Here is a 24,433-nt window from a genome sequence, read left to right on the forward strand (position 1 = left end):
ATTTTTATAACATCATTTCACAGTACTGTAGATATAGCCTACTCAACTTACGACCAAATCGTGTTACGACCAGTCTGTTGGAACCAATCGTGGTCGTAAGTCGAGCACTAGCTGTAGTACCTTACAATTTTTCTCTAAAAGCTTGATCTGTATATATTAGATAAAAATTATCTAGACAAAACTCCATAACCGTATTTTACCCCTCTAATCCAGTTATGTGTGCTCTTGTTGTGCCAAACTCCTACAAACCTCAGTAAAGAAGGTTTCAGGTTCAAGAGGCCAAGAAGAGACTGTAGAGCCAGTAAATGAGACATGGGGTTGTATTAGGAGCTCACAGTCCAGTGGTGATAGAGGGGAAATAATCCAGTGGCAGCGGGCTAGACAGGAGAACCAGCTATGCATAGAAGTGGTCCAGTGGCAGTGGGGTGCACAACACATCTCCCTTCCTACTGTCCCCTGGCAGAGGGCTGGACAACATAACTGCATGACCCAGTGTTGGTGGGCTGGGCAGGAAAACCACAACTGCCTGTAAACATCATTCAGCTTTATACAGGTTATAAAGCATTTTCACTGAACACCCTCCCACTAATGACCTCCACCTGGCAACCTGCATTTAACCCAACACTCAGGGCCCCAATCCCCTGCATGGACCAGGTTTCAAGGGATGGGCTGGTGGGTGGGAGGGGGGTGGGGCTTAAGATGTTTATCATAGACAACGAACACATCTCTGGTTTGGCCACTCCCAGATTCCCTAGCTCAGCGCACACATTCAGGTGCATCTGCCATACAGGGTCATTCTCAGGGGATGCTTAAATTATTGCTATCAGATGCGCTTCTGCTGCAGCTCTAATGATTTACACGTCCCTGGTTCCTTGCCTGGGGTAGTCCCAGTACAGGGAAAGCAGCCCTTACAAGCTGATCTGATGCCATGTTATGTACGCCTGATTTTGAATTGATTTTGGCTTTTAGAGAAATCAGATAATTTCCCCTGAGCTTTTTATTCTAGCTTTTTCATTGTATTATATTAATTTGTGTCTGCCACATTTCATATCAAGAAAGAATAACAGTGCCGCACATTAGAATCACCTGGAGAGCTTTTACAAATTTCAATTCCCAGGTCTCACCCAAATCAGAATGTCTGGAATAGTAAGCGGGCATCAGTGGTTATTAAAGATCCTCAGGTGATTCCAGTGTGCAGCAAAGTTTGGAAACCATTGGCACGACAGGCTTTAATCTCAGTTCTGACACTGGCCTTGCAATCTCGGACATATGATTTAACTTCTCTGTAGAGTTACATAATATAAAAGTACCTACCTCATTGAGTTGTAGGAATGAAATGATTCAAAATAAAATGATTGGATCTGTGCCTAGAATGAAATAAGGAATATGTAATTGTGGGGGCCGGGTTAAGATAATGTACTCCCTGTATAAGTAGAGAAATATCATAATTCATTCTGAGTTAAATAGCCAGTCACACTCCATCCTTTAGCGTGGGTTGGCTTAACTACTGCTTCCCAGATAGTTTGAAAGTAGGCTCCATGGACAACTCCTTCAGTGGTGAACAAATAGTCTCTACGCTTCCAAAATTTGTATTTTATTGGGAAGATAATCTACAAATACGTACATAATTTCAGGCAGCTTTCAAAGAAGCCATGCCAAAGAAATAACCTTTACTCTGAATTCACTGTGGTCTCTGGCTAAGAAATACCTGGCAGAAGGGAAGTTCTTTATATTCTCTGAAAAGAAGTGTGTTTACCAAAGCATTAAAATGATGAATACATTTTTTAAAGATAAAGTCACAGGTCTCACACAAATACAAATGAACCTTGTAAAAAATTTATTTACTCATTAACCAGGGACCAGTAAGCTGTTAGAAACAGCTCTAAGCAGAATTTAAAGCATCCACCTATATCGTTGAATCAGGACTGGGGAATGAACTTACATATCGATGCAAAATAGCTTTCCCCAAGGAGGGGTAAGATACAATATGAAATCCAGTGGAGGAGTCTTACAGAGTTGCGCAGAGCACCACAAAGCAAGGCGAACAGCCCCACCCGGCAACGTAATGCCCAGGACGGGGTGCCAAACTACGGCTGTTTTTTCACTGAAGATATTCAGTAATTTTTTGGTCCATTTCAATGTGTTTCATAATTTTCCCTACAAAAAAAATCACTCATTTCTAAAAACCCAGCAGCTAAGCTGTCCTACGTTATCTTGTTTTCATGTATCCTTAATCCTTTTGCCTTTGGCAAGGTTGGATGGTATTTCTTCGCCCCCACAAAGGAGGCTTCGGAGGGAGGGGAGGGTGTAAATTCAAACCCTTCGCCCCTCCAGCCAGCCCCCCATTTCCGCAACAGGGGTGAGGGCACCTCAACGCTGGGCTTGGTCCCACCCCTTCCTAACAGACCCCGCCCCTGGCCCGCCCAATAATCGAGCTGCGCGCAAAGGTCACGTGACCAGCCCGTGACGCTTCCCAAGCGGTACGTGGCACACGGTGTTCAGGAAAGCCTGTGGTGCCTGCTTTGTGCCATCTGCGCCATCTCGTGTCTCCTTTTTCCCATTAAATGCCTCTTTTCTTGTGGGTCTCATCTCGGGGATGGTGAACTACGGGGCTACAGCTATCCTAGGCCCAAGAACCAACCCTTGCCCTCAAGTAACAGGCGGAGACTGGCTGAGGGGAGTTGCACTTCTAATTGGGCGTCAGGTCTTGTCAATCTCCTAGTTCTTCCAATCAGAAGTCGAGTCCATCCAGCCTTCCGTTCTCCATTGGCCTGTGTGGAGGAAGAGGGGTGGGTAAGCCGAAGTCGCTGCTCTCAGTGCGCAGGCGCGAAGGAGCTGACCGGGTCCCAGGCCGGGGGCGGGCTTGAAGACGCGTCGTTTGGTTTTGGGAGACCGTGGCCGAGCCGTTTGAATTTGACTGCGGGGTGGAGAACGTTTGTCAGAGGCCCGGCCAAGAAAGGTCCTCGAGATTCCCAATGGTGTCCATGACTTTCAAGCGGAGCCGCGGCGACCGGTTCTACAGCACCCGGTGCTGCGGCTGTTGCCATGTCCGCACCGGGACCATCATCCTGGGGACCTGGTACATGGTAAGGCGGGCGGGCGTGGCGCGCACGACCAGGGGCCCTGAGGAGCCAGGCCTGGTGCGGAGGGGGTGGGACTGGAAACGGGGTGTTGGGTGGGGCGGGGACGTGGAGGGGCGCTGCTTTTCAGGGCGCGCCAACTCTGGGTGAAGTCCAGGTACTCTGGGGAAGGGACCTAGTCGAGGAATCGGAGTGGGGGGTGGTATGCATGGGGAGATTGTTCTTTGGCAAGAATTTGAGGAGAAAAGCGGGCTTGGGAGAGCCGAGGCGTTTCAGGCGAAGGGACGAGGGTGCTAGGATGTGGTGGGAATTCCTCTGTTTTGGCTCTTTTTGTATTTCTGCGATCTGAAAGGCAGCCCCTCCCTTCCTCCTACCCACTGCTCCCTGGAATTTTTTCCCCTACTGAAACAATTAGGAGCGGACCTTGATAAATGCAGCTTAGTTTCGACCTTGTCTTCCGGTTGGGAAAGCGAAAGATCCAGCGGTAATCCCGTCGTCTGTTTCCTGGACTTTGTTTTGTTACAATGCCTCTCTTGCGGGTCTTCAGAATCGCCTGGGGGCGATAGCATTTGCCCGAGTTTACGCCCGACCAGCTTTTGTCCTGGTGCAGCCGCCTCCCTGCGCAGTAGATGCTCCTCGTAGCCGACCCGCTGTTTTTACGGAGACCTTTATTGAGATCCCCCTCCGTCCTGGCCACCTACGCTGGTGTCTTCTGGGTTCCAAGATCTGTCCTAACCAAGTTGACACTTGTTGACTGGTGGTTCACTAGTAATATGTTGGTGATTTTTCTTTTTTAATTCACCGTTGATAGTATCCATGCACATTAAACCTAACTTGTCCGTGACTTTCAAATACGTGATTCAGTTTGGGTAGTTTTAGGTTATTAAGACTTCTTACATGGCCGACTTGGCCACTTTCTTTAATGACGTCGTGAATATGGTTGTGTGGGGAGTGCACCTTGATGATACTGTGCTGTTTTTGATATTTAACTGAACTGCAAAAGAGGAAGAGAGTTATCCCAGATGCAATCTGTTTTTCTGTGTACTCGCTGCTTCTCTCCACCCATTGTCTTGAAATCGTTAGTAAGCATTTGGACAAACGCCAGATGCGAATCATCTTAAATGAGGCAGATACTGTTTCCTGGCCCACCCTCGGGGGACTACCTGACTCCACTTTCCTCCTACCTGCCCTGTTGTTAGTTACCGTCTTGTTTCTGATGTACATTTAAAAAACGCAACTTGAATGTGTAGGTTTGCTTGTGCTGAGTTTATTTTCTTGTTTCGTATATTTTATATTCAGAAATACTGTCTTATTGGTAGAACTATATCACATTTTCCCACAGAGACTCTTTTGTTCTGTATTTTAACTGATTTGGAATTCTAAACATAGTTAATGACCATCAGCTGCATTATGTTTCTAACTTCGTTTTCTGTCTTCTCCATTTTGCTGAGGGGCTGGGTCTAATTTCTTTTGTTTGTCCTTATCTCTGTCTTCTATTTCCCTAAGTGAATAATTCTAACCTTGAGGATCCTCCAGCCTCCTATCCAATTCCGTATTCCTCACCCCCAGAAGAGGACCTTCTCTCCTAAACTAAGAGAATCCATCGGCCTGGCTCTCTCGCCTGCAGTCTGAGTCTTCCCGTTTCTTCTCGGATCCTTCCCTCTACTCACAGAACAAAGGGTTCCTAACTCCTTGAGAGTACCACCATTTCTAATTCAACCATCCGGATGTAATTGGCTGTATTTCTTTTCAGTTTTTTTCAGGCAGATTTTTTTTCATGCTATGGGTTCAGCTCGAAAATGAATAGAATAGCAGGAGAAAGTGGAACTACAAACAGGAAACTCAAAATGCAGAGAGAAAACCTTCAACAGGGGCGTTTATTCTTACAAAGTAGGGAGGAACTTACATCTGTTCCCTACTTCAAGCCCTTGTTGTGAGAAGGATTCATGTATCTCTGAAGACCATGCTTTAGTTTCATAATTTTAAAAAGATACCATAGCTGTTCTTATTTTACGTATACTTCTCAGGTTAGTGTAAAACATTTTACTGTAAACTGCTTAAATCATTTCACCTGTCTTAAATTGATTGCGAGATTTACTGACTATGCAATGTAAAAGGCTTTGGTGGACATACAAAAGGAATAAACACAGGGACCATGTGTCATTTGTCTGCTGTTTTCCTATTACCTGCCAAATGTTAGATTCTCAAATGTTTCTTGTCTAACACAGCATATGCCCTTAAGATGTTTATGTTACCACAAAGAACTTGGAACACAGGTATTAAAAATTTATGGTACAGTGTATGAAGGAGAAGGGGAAGGTAATCAGTAATATAAGATTCTAATCCGAATAAGTACTGGAAAAAGCCCATTGTTTTGGTTTATTATAGTATTGTTGATGACTTTCAAAGGTGTAGCTTCAGTACCATAGCAATGTAAAGACAGTCTCTGCCAACTTGGGGAGATATGTAAGACTTATGATACAAGACCACCTAGTCCAAAATGTAATATAATACTTTGAAACTAAGAGGGCTTGTCGAAGCAGTCCATTTTGTTCTCAGAAGCTGCTTTACTAAGACAGAGAAACAATATGGGGATGCGTGAGTATTAAATATCACTTCCCTCCGTACCTATCTTGTCAAGGTACTCTCTTCATTGATTCCTGGTTAGGCAATAATTCACAGTCTGCATAGGAGAATATTTATGTTTCTCTTTACTTGCCTAGGCCAGACTTCTGAGATGATGATTCCCCCTGTGTTGTGTGGAACTTGGGGGTGTCCCTCTCCCTCGCTATCAGTGACTGTATTTGATACAGTCTCATTGCTTTCTAGCCGTGGCTTCTGCTGGTCTAGTGTTAAAGCATTGTAACACTATATACTAAAATATTCATTGTATGGTATCAAATAGTGCTGTAGGACATAGAGAAAGCCAGAACCACTTATTATACACACCAGATGTACCAGCGCTGAAGTGTTAGCCTTTGGTATTTTAGATTGAAAAGAAGCATACCTGGTTAAGTAGCAGGAAATTTCCAGATGAGCTCAAGTTTAAGTTTTGGCATTCCTGAAATTGTTTTTGCTATCATTTATTGAAGAATTTGAAGCCAGTTGATTTTTAACAAGTTTTTTTTTAGGAGGTATAAGCTCAAATGTTTATTGAATAATTGAAAATGGACTTAAAAGTCTGTTGCAGTAGATATACTTTGTGGTTAATGGTGTGTACTACAAGAATACATTTTGAGCATTTGTAATATTTTATCTCTTGGACTTAATATATGGCTAATTGTTCATGAGTGTCTCAACCATAAGCAGTTTGAAATTATGCATCTGGGAGAGAAGTAAAAACAGGTTTCCTTAAGCGCTATTCCATTCCAGCCCTCACCTCTGACTTTAAGTAAGGATAGCTTGTTTATATTTCAGTTAGTTTTCTTCCTTAAACTAAGGAAGTTTTGTTCCTCTGCCTTTGCATATGCTATTCCTTCTCCTTGAAATGCTGTCCTCCCAAGTCACTTTCTAAAAACTTTGTTAAGGAAATTTTCATACATACAAAAGTGGTGAAATAGTATGAAAACCTCCCATTTATTCATCATCCAGCTTCAGCCATGAACAACATTTTGCCAGTTCCAGATAATTTGTTAACGGCTAGCTTACATATTTTCATGGTAAAGCTTTCTTCACTTCCTAACGAAGTGAGAAAAACAGAGGGATCTGTTTTTCTCACAGTGCACCTGCAAAAGTTTCTAGATGCTTCTTGTATGTACTTATTAAAAAGTACTCAGGACACATTGGTATGATTGTCTTTTGCTCCTTATTTTTCTCTCTACAGCAAGATGTTCTCCTGGAGGGAAAAGGGTGATATCTTACTTTATAAAATGTGTGTTGCTGGGCTGGGGGCAGTAGCTCACGCCTGTAATCCCAGCACTTTGGGAGGCCAAGGCAGGCAGATTGCCAGAGCCCAGGAGATGAGACCAGCCTGAGCAACATGATGAAACCCCGTCTCTACAAACAAAAATATATGTATATGTATATATATTAGTGGGGTGTGGTGTGGTGGTGCATGCCTGTAGTCCCTGCTATTGGGGAGGCTGAAGTGGGAAGATCTCTTGAGCCTGGCAGGCAGAGGTTGCAGTGAGCCAAGATCATGCTGCTACTATTGATCCTGGGTGACAGAGTGAGACCCTATCTCAAAATAAAATGTGTGGTGGCTAACTTATTAATCAAAACATTTGAGGTGTTCATTATGCATTTGTTGAATGGTCTCCAAAAAATATGAATACTCCGTTGTATTTACATCTAACAGTAAACAACAAAACTTTTAATTATACATTTAAAGAATGTTTTAAAGACAGTCAATTTTGACCTTTATCAGATAACAGACTTTGCTTAGTTCTGTAGATTGGCTGTACATTTAAAAAACGTTTTAAGCCAGGCACAGTGGCGTGTGCCTGTAGTACCAGCTACCTGGGAGGCTGAGGCTGGAGGATCGCTTGAGTCCAGGATTCTGGGCTGTAGTGCCCTATGCCGATCAGGTGTCTGCACTAAGTTCGGCATCAATATGGTGACCTCCTGGGAGTGGGGGACCACCAGGTTGCCTAAGGAGGGGTGAACTGGCCCAGGTGGGAAATGGAGCAGGTCAAGACTCCCGTGCTGATCAGTAGTGCGATCGCACCTGTGAGTAGCCACTGCACTCCAGCCTGGGCAACATCGGGAGACCCCGTCTCTTAAAAAAAAAAAAAAATTTAAAGATAGTCAATTTTGATCTTTATGAGATAACAGACTTTGCTTAGTTCTGTAGATTGACTCTCCTGTGAGTGCTTTCTCTGCATGGGAAGCCCTTTTCTGGATGCCTCCTTAAACCAGACGCACTGTTTTAATTATTATCTCAGTAGATACTGCGTCTGGGCAAATTACACTGTGGGAAAACTGAAGAATAATGACTTTTTAAAAAGTCTTCGAAGAATCTTCTGGAATAGGTGTGGCAATGAACCAAGAAAACAATCACTCTCTCTAAACCCTGTGCTTCCATGGATCTGATACAGTTATTTTGTAACAAGTCATATCTAACACATTTCTTATTGTACACACTTATAAGATGTATAAGAAGCTTTCAAAAACAATGCACACCACATGGTTTGACTGATTACAGTACTGTTCCCACATTGAGTGGTGAATTGAAGCCCATGCTGCTAAAATATTGCTGCATTCTATACCTGTCCATATTGCCAAGTTTAGAAGTGAATAATTTTTTTTTTAAGAGATGGGGTCTTGCTATGTTGCCTGTGCTGGTGTGCAGCAGCATGATTATAACATACTGCAGTGTTGAACTGGGCTCAAGTGATCCTCCCACCTCAGGCACCTGACTAGCTGGGGCTGCAGACACACGCCAGCGTCCTCAGCCTAATCATTCTTTTTAAATTACATTTTTATTAACTTTCTTTCCTGAATACAGTGAAAGGAAAAAAAATGAATCAGGAATAAATATTTGGAATAGTTTGTTCATAGGTGGATATTTTCAGAGAAATTTTATATTGTAAGACTACAGTTAATTTTATGTATTTTTTGAAAAACTAAACATGTAACTTAGAAATATCAGCTTTAATCAGAGATAAATTGCCAGGGCTTATATATGAGCACAGGTAGGTGTTCATTGGTGAATATGTTCTTTAAGATCACAAGGATGCCAGGAGCGGTGGCTCGTGCCTGTCATCCTAGTACTTTGGGAGGCCAGTGTGGTAGGATCACTTGAGGCCAAGAGTTCAAGAACAGACTGGACAACATAGTGAGATGCCATCTCTACACAAAATTTTTTAAAAAGTCACAAGGATGGATTTTACAGTGTAATACTTAAAGTTGGGGTTCTAGTGAAATGATGTGATCTAATGGAATATAATTAAAAAAGATTTGAAAAAAGCTTTAAGAAGCCTTGAAATTTGTTTCACTATTCTTGATCCCTTTGATTAGTCCTACGATTTATTTTGTTTAATATTCAGGGATGTGACCTACAGTGAAATGAAATTTGAAGTGTCACTAAAAAAAGATACAGTGGATGAGCGTGTGACTTACCCATGGGAGAGAAGAAAAGAGGTTGTTTTTTTTTGTTTGTTTTTTGTTTTTTTAAGGGATAGCCTTGCTGTTGTTGCCCAGGCTGGTCTCCAGAGCTCAGGCAGTCCTTCCCACCTCAGCCTCTGTAGTAGCTGGGACTATATATAGGTGTGAGATTTTTAGAAATCTTTCATGTGATAAAAATATTTAAGAAGGGAAAATAGAACTCCTAAACATTTTTGGCATGTCATTCCCTTCATTTAATAATTGGGTTTGCATGCTTTTCTTGACAAATGAACTTGTGTACCGCAAAGAGCTTTTTCACTGTGACTATTCTGTGTTTAGCAAACAAGAGTTTGCTGAATTGATTTCAAACTGATTTCCATACACAGACGTATAATGTTTTAGTAGATATATCTGATTGTTCTTTAATTAATTCACCTAGTTGTATTAGCTCATACTCATACCCCATACACACTGGCCAAAACTGTTGCAGTAAATGTGGGCAACAAAACAAATCAACCTTCAACTGGGGAGCCACCTTGCAAAAGTGATTGTTCCTGGTAAGTCCTCTAAAGAATTGAAAGTTAATGTACCTTGCCTCTGAACAATGCAAGGAAAGAGGCGTGCTGCTGGACATAGTAAGGTATAAACATTTTATAGCGTTAGATAATGGTTTCTTTTGGAAAGACCTCAAACAAGAGTTATTGGGGGATGGTTTTTTTTTTTTAAAGAAGAGAGAAAAAAAAAAAGAAGGAGAGGAAGAAAGAGAAAGAGGAAGAGGGAGAGAGAACAGGAGTGTTGCTTTATTGCCCGGGCTAGAATGCAGTCTAAAAATGGGCATGCCTATAATTGTGCTTAATAATAGAGACATGAAAAAAAGTAAGGGAAGAAAATAACTAACAAGCAGCCAACCAATATTTCATTTAAACCTGTAAATAGGTGTGATGTGTACTGATAAGAGTGTATATTTTGTGTATTTAAAGTGGAGAGTTCTATAAATGTTAATTGAGTCTGCTTGTTCCGGATCTGAGTTCAAGTCCTGGATATCGTTGTTAACTTTCTGTCTCATTGATCTGTCTAATATTGATGTTGAAGTCTCCCACTATTATTGTGTGGGAGTCTAAGTCTCTTTATAAGTCTTATATATCTGGGTATTCCTGTATTGGGTGTGTATATATTTAGGATCTTTAGCTCTTCTTGTTGCATTGATCCTTTTATCATTATGTAATATCCTTCTTTGCTTCTTTTGATCTTTGTTGCTTTAAAGTCTATTTTATCAGCAAAAATTGCAACTCCTGCTTTTTATTTATTTATTTTTGCTCTCCATTTGGTTGGTAAATCTTTCTCCATCGCTTTGTTTTGAGTCTTTGTGTATCCTTGAATGTGAGATGGGTCTGGATGCCGCATACCGATGGGTCTTGGCTTTTTTCGCCTGCCTGTGTCTTTGGATTGGGGGATTTAGTCAATTTAAATTTAGAATTAATAATAATATATGTGAGTTTAATACTGCAATTTAATGTTAGCTGGCTGTTTTGCCCATTAGTTGATGTAAATTCTTGATTATGTTGATGCTCTTTGTTTTTTGGTATTTTTTAGAAAGGCTGATACTGGTTGTTCCTTTTTATGTGTAGTGGTTCTTTCAGAAGCTCTTATAAAGCAGGCCTGGTGGTGATGAAATCTCTGAGTGCTTGCTTGTTCACAAAAGATTTCATTTTTTCTTCGCTTATGAAGCTTAGTTTGGCTGGATGTAAAATTCTGGGTTGAAAGTTCTTTTCTTTAAGGATGTTGAATATTGGCCCCCACTCTCTTCTGGCTTGTAGGGTTTCTGCTGTGAGTCTGATAGGCTTCCCTTTATGGGTAACCTGACCTTTCTCTCTGGCTGCCCTCAGTATTTTCTCCTTCATTTCAACCCTGGTGAATCTGGCGATTATGTGCCTTGAGGTTGGTCTTATTGAGAAATATCTTCGTGGTGTTCTCTGTATTACCTGGAGTTGAATATTGTCCTGCCTTGCTAGGTTGGGAAAGTGTTCCTGAATAATACCCTGAAGCGTATTTTCCAGCTTGGATTGGTTCTCTTCATCACATTCAGGTACACCTATCAAACATAGATTAGGTCTTTTCACATAGTCCCATATTTCTTGGAGACTTTGCTCATTCCTTTTTATCCATTTTTTTCTAATCTTGTCTTCTCGTTTTATTTCATTAAGTTGGTCTTTGACCTCTGATATCTTTTCTTCTGCTTGATTGATTCGGCTGTTAAAACTTGTGCATAGATCGCGAAGTTCTCGTGTTGTGTTTTTCAGCTCCTTTAATTCACTTATATTCCTCTCTAAATTGTGTATTCTTGTTAACATTTCGTCAAACCTTTTTTCGAAGTTCTTAGTTTCTTTGCATTGGGTTAGAACAAGTTCTTTTAATTCACAGAAATTTCTTATCAACCACCTTTTGAAGCCTGCTTCTGTTAATGGCACACACTCGTTCTCCATCAGGCCTTGTTCCTTTGCTGATGAGGAACTGTGATCCCCTGTAGAGGGAGAGGCGTTCTGATTTTGGGTATTCTCAGCCTTTTTAGGCTGGTTTCTTCCCTTCGTTTTAGATTTACCTATCTGTGGTCTTTATAATTACCGTCTTTTTAATTGGGTTTCTGAGTGGATGTCCAACTTGTTGATTCCTAGTGCTAAAATCTGAGCAACCCACTGTGCCGGCCAAAACAGTGGCGTTATGATTGATGGTGCTTTTCTGACCCTGTACCAAGAACCGCCGCACCAAGGCAGCGGCAAAACCGCCTCGCCGGCCACAAGAGTCGCGCTGATGACCCATGGGGCTTCTCTGCTGGGAATCCCCTGGTGTGTGAGCAACAAAAATTCATCTGAAAGTGTGGCGTCCTCATTCTCTGCACTTTCACTGCGAGCTACAATCCCAAGCTGCTAGTGATCAGCCATCTTGGATCTCTCTGGGGGATGATTATTAATAATCATGTAGTGATAAGAAGCAGGATGTCTTAAATACCGGATTTGTATCCTGATTCTCCCGTATGTCAGCTCAGCAAGCTTAACCCATAGCTTTACTGAATCTTAGTTTCCCCATCTGCACATGGGCTTTAGAAATACACTTCATGGGTTGTCGTGAGGAATATATGAAGTACTATACGTAAATACACGTCATAGAGTGTGTCCTCAATAAATATTGGCTGATTCCAAATTTGGTATTGTGACATTGTTTAGATCATCTACCCTAAAGATAAAACTTGATCTGCTTATCTAGCAGATGTTAGTGAAATGACTTCAGCTAATAAAAGGAAAATGCATTTCCTGTGTGTTTATCATTCAAGGTGAAAGGGAAGAAGTATATAATAGTTTGTTTAAAATGCTATTGATAGCTAGCTGGGCACAGTGGCCCACACCTGTAATCCCAGCACTTTGGGAGGCTGAGGAGGGTGGATCACTTGAGGTTCGGAGTGTGAGACCAGCCTGGCCAACATGGTGAAACCCCATCTCTACTAAAAATAGAAAAATTAGCCAGTCTTGATGGTGTGTGCCTGTAGTCCCAGCTACTTGGGAGGCTGAGGTGGGAGAATCACTTGAACCCAGGAGGTGGAGTCTGCAGTGAGCCAAGATCATGCCACTGCACTTTAGCATGGGTGACAGAGCGAGGCTTAGTCTCAGAAAAGTCCCAGCTACTTGGGACTACTGAGGCAGGAGAACCACTTGAACCCAGGAGGTGGAGGCTGCAATGAGCTGAGATTGCACCACTGCGCTCCAACCTGAGCGATGGAGCGAGACTCCATCTCAAAAACTAAATAAAAATAAAATACTATTGATAGGAATTTAATGACCCTTGAAAGTACCAAACGTTCACATTTTCACAAAGTGGGAAGGAGGGCAGATTCTGGGAACTTAACTAGGTAAGGAAGCCTAACTCCAATCCTAGGTGAGATTTCTATCTTGAGTCATTAACAGTACTCTTTCTTAGTACTTAAATACAGTGTATCCTCCTGGGATTCTGCAGGGATTGGCCAGCAATTATAGGCACAACTCATTTCCTTTTAAAATGGATTTACAATCCAGGGAGACTAGGAAAATTCACCAGATATTATGATGGGATTTCAGTAGGATGTTCCTCTATGGCTAAAGAATTTTATTCAGAAGTTGCTGGTTAATGGGAAGGGGCAGCCTCCGGCAGCTTTGTTCTCAGCTCTGTTCTCTTTTGTTAGTGACTTAGATGGAGATACTGATTACATGCTGATCCTAAATTCAGGAAGCTGAGACAGGCAGTAAATCTGTAGTGTGTCAGAATCTACATCTGGGAAATCTTCACAGACAAGAGTGTAGTAAGATGAAATTCACTTGCAGGTATAGTAAGGCCTATGTTTGAGCTTCTGAATCCAACTGTACAGGTACAGGAGGTGGCTTAGCACAATCAAGCGTGAAAAAGAACTTGGTATTTTAGGGAGTTACTTGCATGTGTTACTCAGAAAATTTATAAAGCCACTGCAGGCTAGGTGCGGTGACTCACGCCTCTTATCCCAGCATGTTGGGAGGCCAAGGCAGGAGGATTACTTGAGGCCAAGAGTTCAAGACCAGCCTAGGCAACATGGTGAGTGAGTTTCTACCAAAAACAAAAAAACCCGTACAACTTTAGGTTGCATTTATTGAAATTTGTTAGCTAGCATATGAGAACTGAGATCCCATTGTGTTCTGACCAGGATGATTTTACCTCATTTTAATATATATCCATAAAACTGGAGCATGTGTGTAAAGAGGGAAACAAAAGGGAAATAGGTAGCTAGGAAACATGCCAGTCAGAGGAATGACTTAAAGACCTAAATGTCTATTCTAGAAAACACAGTATTTGGAGGCTATTTTCAGGCATTGGAGCACTTATTTAGAAGGGAGAGCACATTATCTCAAAAGGTAGAATTAAGGCTGGGTGTGGTGTCTCACACCTGTAACCCCAGCACTTTGGGAGTCTGGGGCTGGGTGGATCACTTGAGGTCAGGAATTAGAGACCAGCTTGGCCAACATGGTGAAGCCCTGTCTCTACTAAAAATACAAAAATTACCCGGGCATGGTGGTGGGCATCTGTAGTCCCAGCTACTCAGAGGCTAAGGATCACATGAGTCTGGGAAGCGGAGGCTTCAATGAGCCAAGATTGCACTGCTGCAATCCAGCCTGGGTGACAGAGTGAGATTCCATCTCAAAAACAAAAACAAAAAAGGTAGAATTAAGACCAGTAGATGAGTTAAGTGACATTCAAAATCTTGGTAAGTTTTTTAAGCGTTTGAGTCTAGCTCAAGAGAAAATAGTTCTCTATCACCAGATGGGAGATGCTGTGGAGGGATTTTAGGCATCTGATGAATAAATATGATGAACAGTAACTTCTTCATACCCAGAAATTCTGAGTTTGGTATATGAATAAATGTGCAGTTTTGATCATGAACCATTTGTAATGATTCTTTAGTTTTAATTTTTGTGTCATTTTATTCTGGTGTATTGGTTAAGCATCTTATTCTTTGGAATGGTTAATATTATACTTTATAAAATATTTATTTTTGAATTATTCTCATAGTGGTAGTTGCATAATGTTTGATCTCAAGGTAGTCTCCCACTGTTTTATATCTTTGTTACTTCAAGTAAGACAATCTTAAATATGAGAAGATATCTAGAGATTGTGCTAAGAATACATCTTGATGGTAATTAATGTAAGTGATAGAATGTTATCTTTTACAGGTAGTAAACCTATTGATGGCAATTTTGCTGACTGTGGAAGTGACTCATCCAAACTCCATGCCTGCTGTCAACATTCAGTATGAAGTCATCGGTAATTACTATTCATCTGAGAGAATGGCTGGTATGTGTTTAATTGAAAAAAATCTCCCCTGCTAATTTTTATATACAGTCATGTGTGGTTTAATGCTGGGGACACATTCTGAGAAATGTCATTGGGTGATTTTGTTGTGTGAACATCATAGGGTATACTTATACAAACCTAGATAGCATAGCCTACTATACACCTAGGCTAAATGGTAGAGGCTCCTAGGCTAAAACCTGTACAGCAGATTACCGTACTGAATGCTGTAGGCAGCAGTCATACAATGGCAAATACGTATGTATCTAAAGATACAAAAACGTAGTAATACTGTAAATACGCTATTACAGTGTTACGGAACCATCGTCGTATATGTAGTCCATTGTTGACCAAAATGTTATTTGGCACATGTGTCTCTCTCTCTCCACACACACTAGTTATTTAGATGATTGATTAGATTATGCTTAAGTTACATTTCAGAAAGTTAAATGATTACATAATAAGGGTAACAAGTTAAATTTAAGTCATTCTTACTGAGGCAGGAAAGCATTTTAAGGGGGTTCTAGGAGATATTCAGCGAGGATTACAATAGAGCATTTCTAGCTGGAAAATCTAGAAAATTCTGGAAAATTTTGTGACTGTCATATGTAGTAGTATGAAAGCACTTAACAGTTGTTCACATTGTATTTTTTAAAATGCTTAAAAAAAAAAAGGCTCCTGAAATTTAATTGTCAACTGTGACAGGAGACATAACAACATATTATCAACAGCCCTTCTGGCATTTGTTTGCTTCTGAGTAGTCTGTTTTATTTAAAAAATAAATAAATAGGCCAGGTATGGTGGCTCACGCTTGTAATCCTAGCACTTTGGGAGGGTGAGGCAGGCAGATCACTTGAGGTCAGGAGTTGGAAACCAGCGTGGCCAACATGGTGAAATCCATCTCTACTAAAAATGCAAAAAAATTAGCTGGGTGTGGTGGTGGGCACCTGTAACCCAAGCTACTCAAGAGGCTGAAGCTGGAGAATCGCTTGAACCTGGGAGGTGGAGGTTGCAGTGAGCTGAGGTCGTGCCATTGCACTATAGCTGGAGTGACAGAGCGAGACTCCATCTCAAAAAAAAAAAAAAAAAAAAAAAAAAGATCAAATAAATAAATAAACTTTATTTTCTAATGACTATTAGTCAATTTTTGATATTTTCAAAATTATACTTCAGGATGTAAAATGTTAATTAATCTGCTAATATCAGCATTTTCCCTTGTCATGTTTCTCCTAAAATTGAGGTGTAGAAAAATGATTTACCATTTTTTAGATTCTTACAGGTCTTTTAGACTGGCCTCTGTGGCTAGAGCTGTAGGGATGAAGTCTTGAGTTGCTGCATGTTGCATGAGTATTACTAACTACTGCGAAAATCAGATATATTCATTAGTATATTTATGTTGATTATAATTGCACCAAAGCTCTTATTCTTGAGTGAATATAAAAAGACATAGTTCTTGCTGGGTGCAATGGTTCATGTCTGTAATCCCAATACTTTGGGAGGCCAAGATAGGTGGATTGCTTGAGCTCAGGAATTTGAGATCAGCCTAGGCAATGTGGTGAAATCCTGTCTCTACCAAAAATACAAAAAAATTACCTGGGCATGGTGGCACACGCCTGTAGTCCTAGCTACTCAGGAGACTCAGATGGGAGGATCACTTGAGCCTGGGAGGCAGAGGTTGCAGTGAGCCAAGATTGCGCCACTGCACTCCAGACTGGGTGACAGAGTGAGAGTGCATAAAAAACACACACATACACGGTTCTTGGTTGTGTGGTGGTTTTGTGTTTCTTTGGAAATTTGACTTTTCCTCAAACCGAGTTAATTTCTGATCATTGACTTAATGACCATAAATAAGGAGATTTGTGATTATTTTTCCTCAGCTAAATAGGATTAAACCTATGCAAGCCGTTTTTCAAGTATGGATTTAATCTTATTTACACTTCCAGAAGTGAAAGGAGATCCTTAGGGGAGGTTCCTGAATGTAATGGTGGCTGGAAACCTGAGGTTTCTCTTTGCACATCTAATCTAACTCTTGTGTTTTGTTTGCTTTATTGATTCACAAATATCAGAGTGTCTGTTGTTCCAGGCATCCTATGTATTTCTCACCTGCCACCCCATTTCCCCTGTTTTGCTCTTTGTTCCAATATAAAACCTTGAACTTCACTTTATTGTTTTAATACTTTAAGAAATCAAAATAAGCATGCAGTCTTCATAAGCCTTTTTTATTTTTTAAATGTAGCTACTAATAGAAGAAAGTTGCTGTGGTTCGAATATATGTGTCCCTCCAAAATTCATATGTTGGAGCTTAATCTCCAAGGTGATGATATTAAAATGTGGGGCCCTTGGGTGGTGATTAGACTGTGAGGGCTCAACCCTCATGAATGGGATAAATGCCCTTCATTTTTAAAATTACATTTATATTATTTGTTTGTTTAAAAACATTTTTTAAAGACAAGGTCTTTGTTGCCCCAGCTGGAGTGCAGTGGTACAGTCACCTCACTGTGACCCGGAATTCCTGAGCTCAAGTGATCCTCCCACCTCAGCTACCTGAGTAGCTAATGTTTTTTGTGGAGATATGAGGGTCTCCCTATATTTACCAGGCCAGTCTTGAGCTCCCAACTTTAAGTGACCCTCCCACCTCAGCCTCCCAAAGTGCTGCGATTAGAGGCATGAGCCACTGTGCCCACCCCATAGCAGACTCTTGAAAGCTGATTGTTTGAATCACAAATTTTGCTTTCAAATTTGATAATACCGGTTTAATTTCATATTTTGTTTTTAACCTGAATTCTTCTAAGTGATAGTTTGCATGTTGTAGCAGGGAAGTCCCTTAAATTCTTAACATTTATCCTCTAAGGAAAAATAAAGAGGGCTATTCTTAGTTTAGTGCCAAATACTGATGATGTTTTACTGCCTAGTGAAAAGACGATATATACATGCTGGGCATGGTGGCTCACACCTATAATCCCAGCACTTTGGGAAGCTGACGTGGGTGAATCAGTTGAGATTAGAAGTTTGAGACCAGCCTGGCCAACATGGTGAAACCCTGTCTCTACTAAAAATACAAAAATTAGCTGGGCATGGTTGCGTGGGTCTGCAATCCTAGCTACTCTGGCGGCTGAGGCAAGAGAATCACTTGAACCCAGGAGGCAGAGGTTGCACTGAGCCAAGATCGCACCAGTGTACTCCAGCCTGGGTGACAGAGCAAGATTCTGTCTTTAAAAAAAAAAAAAAAAAAAAAAAAAGTGATATTTACCCAATAAGGAATATTCAACAGTTGTTCTAATTAGTCATCATATTAGTGCCCCTGGTTTTTTTTTTTTTTTTTAATTTTTGAAACATCTTTTGTAGATATGAGGTCTTGCTTTATTGCCCAGGCTGGTCTTAAACTCCTGGCCTCAAGTGATTTTCCCACCTTAGCCTCCCAAAGTACTGAGATTACCGGTGTGGCTTGCCATGCCCATCCCCCTCAGTTTCTTAATCTCTGCCCAGATATATCACCTGAGGTTGGGAATTTGAACCAGCCTGGCCAACATGGTGAAAGCTCATCTCTACTAGAAATACAAAAATTAGCCAGGTGTGGTGGTATGTGTCTGTAATTTCAGCTACTCTGGAGGCTCAGGCACAAGAATCACTTGAACTGGGGAGGTGGAGGAGGTTGCAGTGAACCACGATTTTGCCACTGTACTCCAGCCTGGGTGAAAGAGCAAAACTCTTGTCTCCAAAAAAAAAAAAAAAAAAAAAAAAAAAAACGCTACCCAGAATCAACTACAGATTTGTGCTAAGAAACTCAGTAATTCACACATGGTTTAGAATTGCTTGAGATTGCTGGCTGTTTTGTGAAAAAATTAGTGAGCATGGATTAATGGAGAGTTGGAACAACCTGAGGAAGAGTTGAGGAACAAAGAAGAAAGTAGTGTGTGTAGCCTAGATACCAGGGTGCAGGAAGCAGTGAGTTTTAATGTTTGGGAGGTTGGGTGGAGAAGCAGGATTAATGGAGAACTTTGAATTTCAGGTTATATTTATCTAGGGCAAGAGGCAATGTATGTAGCGTTCTGAGTTTAATACATCTGTCGTTTAAGCAAATGCCAGCCATTCCTTTCAGTTAAACCCTACTCATCTCATAAGACCCATCTTGTGTCATTTCTTCATATTTTTTCCTGATGCTTCAGACAAAGCAAATTGTTTCTGCCTCTGTTGTACCACTTGACACATTGAATTATAATGATCAGTTTGCACATCTTCAGACTCCTGGACTCCTAAGGCACAGGGACCTGTTTCTCAAGCAGAGAATGTGGTTCATGTGCCATCCTAAACCCACGTCAGTGAGTTGTAGCAGTTTAACAAATACGTGCTTTGTGTGAATGTCTCAAGGTTCATTACTTCATGCTGAGACTTTAATTTTTTTTTTTTTTTTTTTTTTTTTACCCTCTTGGTCTTAGATCTTTTTATAGCCAATTTTGAAAATATTTAAATTTAAGTATTTCAAAGCTAGCTCTAAATGAAGTTTTGTTCTTTTTGTTGTACAAATAGCTTAATTAGATTTTTGTTTTTGTTTTCTTAGATAATGCCTGTGTTCTTTTTGCCGTCTCTGTTCTTATGTTTATAATCAGTTCAATGCTGGTTTATGGAGCAATTTCTGTAAGTATACTGTATTTTCAGCTTTTAGAGTTTGACCTTAGGGGAACTTAGTCATTTCATATATGTGATACAATATTGTGGTGGTGATTTTTTTCTCTAGTATCAAGTGGGTTGGCTGATTCCATTCTTCTGTTATCGGCTTTTTGACTTCGTCCTCAGTTGCCTGGTTGCTATTAGCTCTCTCACCTATTTGCCGAGAATCAAAGAATATCTGGATCAATTGGTAAGTGTGTATGCTAATTAAACTTTTTTAAAAAAATTATTTTGAGTAAAATGTTTACATTGAAATTCTGAGTCAGCCTTAGGTATTTTTAACTACACTTGCTTTTGAAAGTGTCTTAAAATAATTATTTCTGCTCTCTTTGCTACTGTGACAAAACTAGCAAGATGAAAGTAATTTCTTACCGTACATTGGGATAATTCATTATTAAGAGTTCCTAGAAAGGGATATTGTGGAACTCGTGCTTCAGCTTTTGTTTTTGAGTGAATTAAAGGAATAGTAATTTGACTGTGTATGGCACTCTTTAAGTGATCAGCTTTTTGTCTTTACAAACGTCTGTGACAAGTATTCCAGTGCCAATCGTGTTTATAGCCCTATGCTAGGCAGTGTTGGTGATTTAAAGATAACTGTCTCATCATTAGTGAGCAAACCATAATATTTGGGGAGTCAAGATACGTGAAGATGTTATCTGTGATAACAAATGGGAGCTGTCACCGCTGCAGCAAATAAGGAACTTGGATTCATGTCATATGGAGGGGGCCGGGAAAACTCTGGGTTGAGTGGCCAAGGAGGGCTTCATGGAGGTGGTCAGAAGGAGATGTGGGATCCAGGTAGATGAAAATTGGCAGGGGCATCCTCAGTTTATTTCCAAAGTGTTGTCTTTCAGAACTTTGCTTCCCACTTCCAGATTTCCTGCCTGGCCCATTTCGCACACCACCAAATGTATCCTTCATTTATTCAGAAAACATTTGCTGGTTGCTCTTACGAGTAAGGCACTCTGCTAGGTCACAGCGATGCATCAGTGGAGCTTACTGCCTGGTGAAGGGATCAGAAAGTTGACAGTTACTGACATACCGTTGTCGGTTACTGCGGGAGTGGATATCACATGGGAACTAAACCTGGGCTGGGAAGTGAGATTTGAATTGTACTCAGGAGTTTGAATAGAGAAAGTATAGAAGAGGATGTTCCAGATAAAATAGAGACCTTGAGGCAAGAAGCAGCGTAGTGTATAGTGAGGGCACTAGAAGCTGGCCATGGTGGCTGGCACACAGAGAGAGAGTAGGGAAGACTGGAGAGAGGTGGCCAGGGGCAGGGCCTCTTGGCCTGGTCAGCCATGGTCAGCAGCCTCTTCAGTGTTTTTCTCTGCTTATGTCGTCTCCAGTGGAGAAATTTCAAGTGGTGCCTCCCTGCCTTCTGAATAAAACCCTTGGCATAGCATTCCCTCATGAGCAGCTCCCTTCTGTGTTTGTCCTTTTGTTTACAGATGAGGATCAAAAAAACAGGTCCCCCCCACCCCCCACCCCAGGGAGACACCTGCCTTGGGTTTGGGAAGTGGTGTGTTCTTTTTAATTGTTTTTCTATTTTTTTTTCAGTCCTTTGGGATTTCCGTTTATGCAGCTTTTTAAATGAAAATGTAATTATTTAGGCCTTCATATTGACATTTCCATTAAAAACAAGTATAACGTTAAAAAATTAAATAAGCTTTATAGAAAAGAACATAAAAATGAATTTATTATTCCCTTTACAGACTGTGTTTTTTCTGTTTTGTTCACTTAGTGCCTCAGACTGGAAGGTATTTCTTTTGTTGGCTAGCTTTTACATCTTAAATTCTTCTTTTATAATGCCTTTCTCTCTGAACTTAGCTCATTGCCTTGTACACAGTCAGGTGTGAATAAGTATTTAAGTGAATATAGCTGATGCTTTTCAGTAGAACAGAGTATGTCCGCAGTAAAACTTGTGTCTTGCCTGGCTCTGTAACCAGTGGATGTCTTTTTGCCCCTGTCTGATGAGAGTTGAGATGAACGATTGGAATTTAGAAAAATAATTTCCCCATATAGCATTTAAATGGCCTAGTTTATCTGTAGAACTTATATAGATCTGAGCATCTCCTGAGTTAAAGACGCAAGTGACACAGGAACAGATTTCCAGTGCCGTGTAGGGGATCGTGTTTTTCCAAAGGCTAGAAAGAAGGAAAATAGTGAAAAGTAAAGAGAAAATGAGCTAAATTTATTTAGACTTTTTGGAGTATTGTGGGTTTTCAAACAAGTGTACTTAAAGTGATTGTTAGCATGCATTAATGGTGATGACGCTTAAAAGCACTTTACATTCTGCTTATACATTTTAATTAAAATACTACTTTTGACTTTGGTGCCTTTGTATTCTTCAGATGCTCTTCAGTTATCAGCAAGTGTAAGTGCGATGGCTGACTTGTAAACGTGTGTGTGTTTTTTTAATAGCCTGATTTTCCCTACAAAGATGACCTCCTGGCCTTGGACTCCAGCTGCCTCCTGTTCATTGTTCTTGTGTTCTTTGCCTTATTCATCATTTTTAAGGTACATTGCTGACTAAATCTTTAGGGGGTGACTGAGACTGACACTGCAAGTCTAAACCCTTTTGCTGCCTTACCACCTTACAAGTCACAGGAGATTGAGGATTTGTAGGGTCAGTGTTTATTCTGGCACACTAGCAGAGATAGCTTCTAGGAAATGCTTTCTGTCTTGTTTCCAAGGAGTGGTTGTAACTGTCAGGATCCCTCTTTCAGTGAAAGGAACAATTTTTTATGTTTTTGGAAGTGTTTCATGATTTGTATTGAAAATCTGCTAGAATTCCCAAGGTTCAGAAACCCAGAATTTCTTCTGCAGCACATTGGGTTGACTGACCTGAACTGAAACTCCAACTCTTGTTTCTCTCTGAAATGTTGGCAATGAAACTTGTGACATTTAAATGACAGCAGGTAGGGAAAGGGCCTGGCCTCTGCTGGGTCCACCCAGGGGTCAGTTCCCTTCTACACAGAGGACGTGTGGGGAAAGCATTGTAAGTCACTGGCATTTTAGAGCAGGTAGTCTGTTGAGTTTCTAGCAGATGTCAACTTTGTTTTTATTTTTCCAGGCTTATCTAATCAACTGTGTTTGGAACTGCTATAAATACATCAACAACCGAAACGTGCCAGAGATTGCTGTGTACCCTGCCTTTGAAGCACCTCCTCAGGTTAGCTACTGTTGGATAGAATAAAAGGTCGCCAGTCACTGTTGATTGTTCCAGGAAAAGAACCGGGAGCTTGCCTTTCTCTTCCATGCCGTAACCATAGGTTAGGGCATGAACTCGGGTACTTTTATGAACAGCTCAAAATCCACAGGAGTCAACATTTTCCACTTGGAATGTTGAGTCCATGGGTTGCTTATCTTATCCAGTTTGGCTGTTAGACCCTCATGAATGTCGTGTTTGTGGGAGACAAGACAGGAAACAGCTGTGTTAGGCCCATGTAGTCTGGGGCTTCTAAGGATGGGGAGTTCCATCGACTGAAATTTGTGTTGTTTTCAGAAAACATCCATATGATCCAAAGGGGGAGCTGACCTGTCTGGAGAGATGAATGCAGAGGGTTCCATGGGTCTTTTGGGGAAGCCTACCTTTCAGAGCCCTCTAATTGCTGCTGTACTAACTTCCCAGGTTTTTAGCATATCAAATATATGTTGCCCATCTAGGGCTAGGCTGTCAGACTTAGAGTCACTTAGATTGGAATGCCATTCCTCCACTGCATGTATGCCTGTTACCCTCAAAGACATGATAGAAGTTCATGATCTGACTACAGACTGATTATGATGAAAGTCAGGATCCAGGAGCCAGCATCTTATTGGGGGCTTCCTATTGCATGTTTTAGTGGGGTCACCTTAACCCAAATCCTCAACACCTGAAGTGTAATTGGCACTGGAATTTTATCAGTCACACTGGAATGAGGGCAGAACAGTGGCACTTACTGCCTGCCTGTCTAGGAATCCTTGTCCAGAAGCAGAATTCTGCCTCTCCCCAACCTCTCCTTTGCTAGCAATCTTGGTAAAATTCCAGGTTATTTGTGCACCTCCTCCGGAACATTTTAGCTGACAGTTTTGTATAACCCTACTTAGGGCAAATAGCCTGAAAGCTGAATTATTCTAGAAAGGATTTTAAAGGAGAATTAAATCTGATAACAATTTTTTTTCTCTCTTTAGTATGTTTTGCCAACTTATGAAATGGCCGTGAAAATGCCTGAAAAAGAACCACCACCTCCTTACTTACCTGCCTGAAGAAATTCTGCCTTTGACAATAAATCCTATACCAGCTTTTTGTCTTGTTTATTTTACAGAATGCTGCAATTCAGGGCTCTTAAGACTCATTTGATATAAAATATGTTGTCTTTTGTTTAAGCATTTATTTCAAACACTAAGGAGCTTTTTGGACTATTAAACATCTTTTTTTTTTTTGTTAAGTCTTTTACATTTTAATAGTTTTTGAAGACAATCTACATTAAGAGCAAAGTGCCATTGTTTGCCTTTAATTGGGGGGTGGGAAGGGAAAGGGGGTGCTCGCCACATATTTTCCTTTTTAACTGCACTTTCTTTATATAATAGTTTGCATTTTGTTATTTGCTACCCTGGGTACTTTCAGGAAGAGTGACTTCAATATTCAGGGTGACTAAGTCGTTGGGTATGAGGTCTGAATTTTCAATCTACGAAAACAAGAACATTATTTGACATTTTGACTTGACTGTGGAAGATGATGGTTGCATGTTTCTAGTTTGCATATGTTTCCATCTTTGTGGTAAGATGCTTTAATAAATTTCTTTAAATACTTA

The 24,433-nt window shown here is 40.8% G+C and overlaps 1 protein-coding gene across 1 annotated transcript; it reads left to right on the forward strand.

Moving 5' to 3' along the window:
• The first annotated feature begins 2,453 nt into the window (after window positions 1-2,453).
• LAPTM4A (lysosomal protein transmembrane 4 alpha) lies at window positions 2,454-24,433 on the forward strand. Its single transcript, XM_032294041.1, has 7 exons — window positions 2,454-3,086; window positions 14,852-14,972; window positions 19,528-19,604; window positions 19,705-19,827; window positions 22,062-22,157; window positions 22,714-22,812; window positions 23,811-24,433. The coding sequence occupies exons 1-7, from the start codon at window positions 2,976-2,978 to the stop codon at window positions 23,883-23,885; spliced, it is 702 nt and encodes a 233-aa protein (XP_032149932.1). The 5' UTR covers window positions 2,454-2,975; the 3' UTR covers window positions 23,886-24,433.

This window comes from Sapajus apella, unplaced genomic scaffold (genome assembly GCF_009761245.1).
Source record: "Sapajus apella isolate SASKATOON/1434 unplaced genomic scaffold, GSC_monkey_1.0 scaffold31, whole genome shotgun sequence".
Taxonomy (NCBI): domain Eukaryota; kingdom Metazoa; phylum Chordata; class Mammalia; order Primates; family Cebidae; genus Sapajus; species Sapajus apella.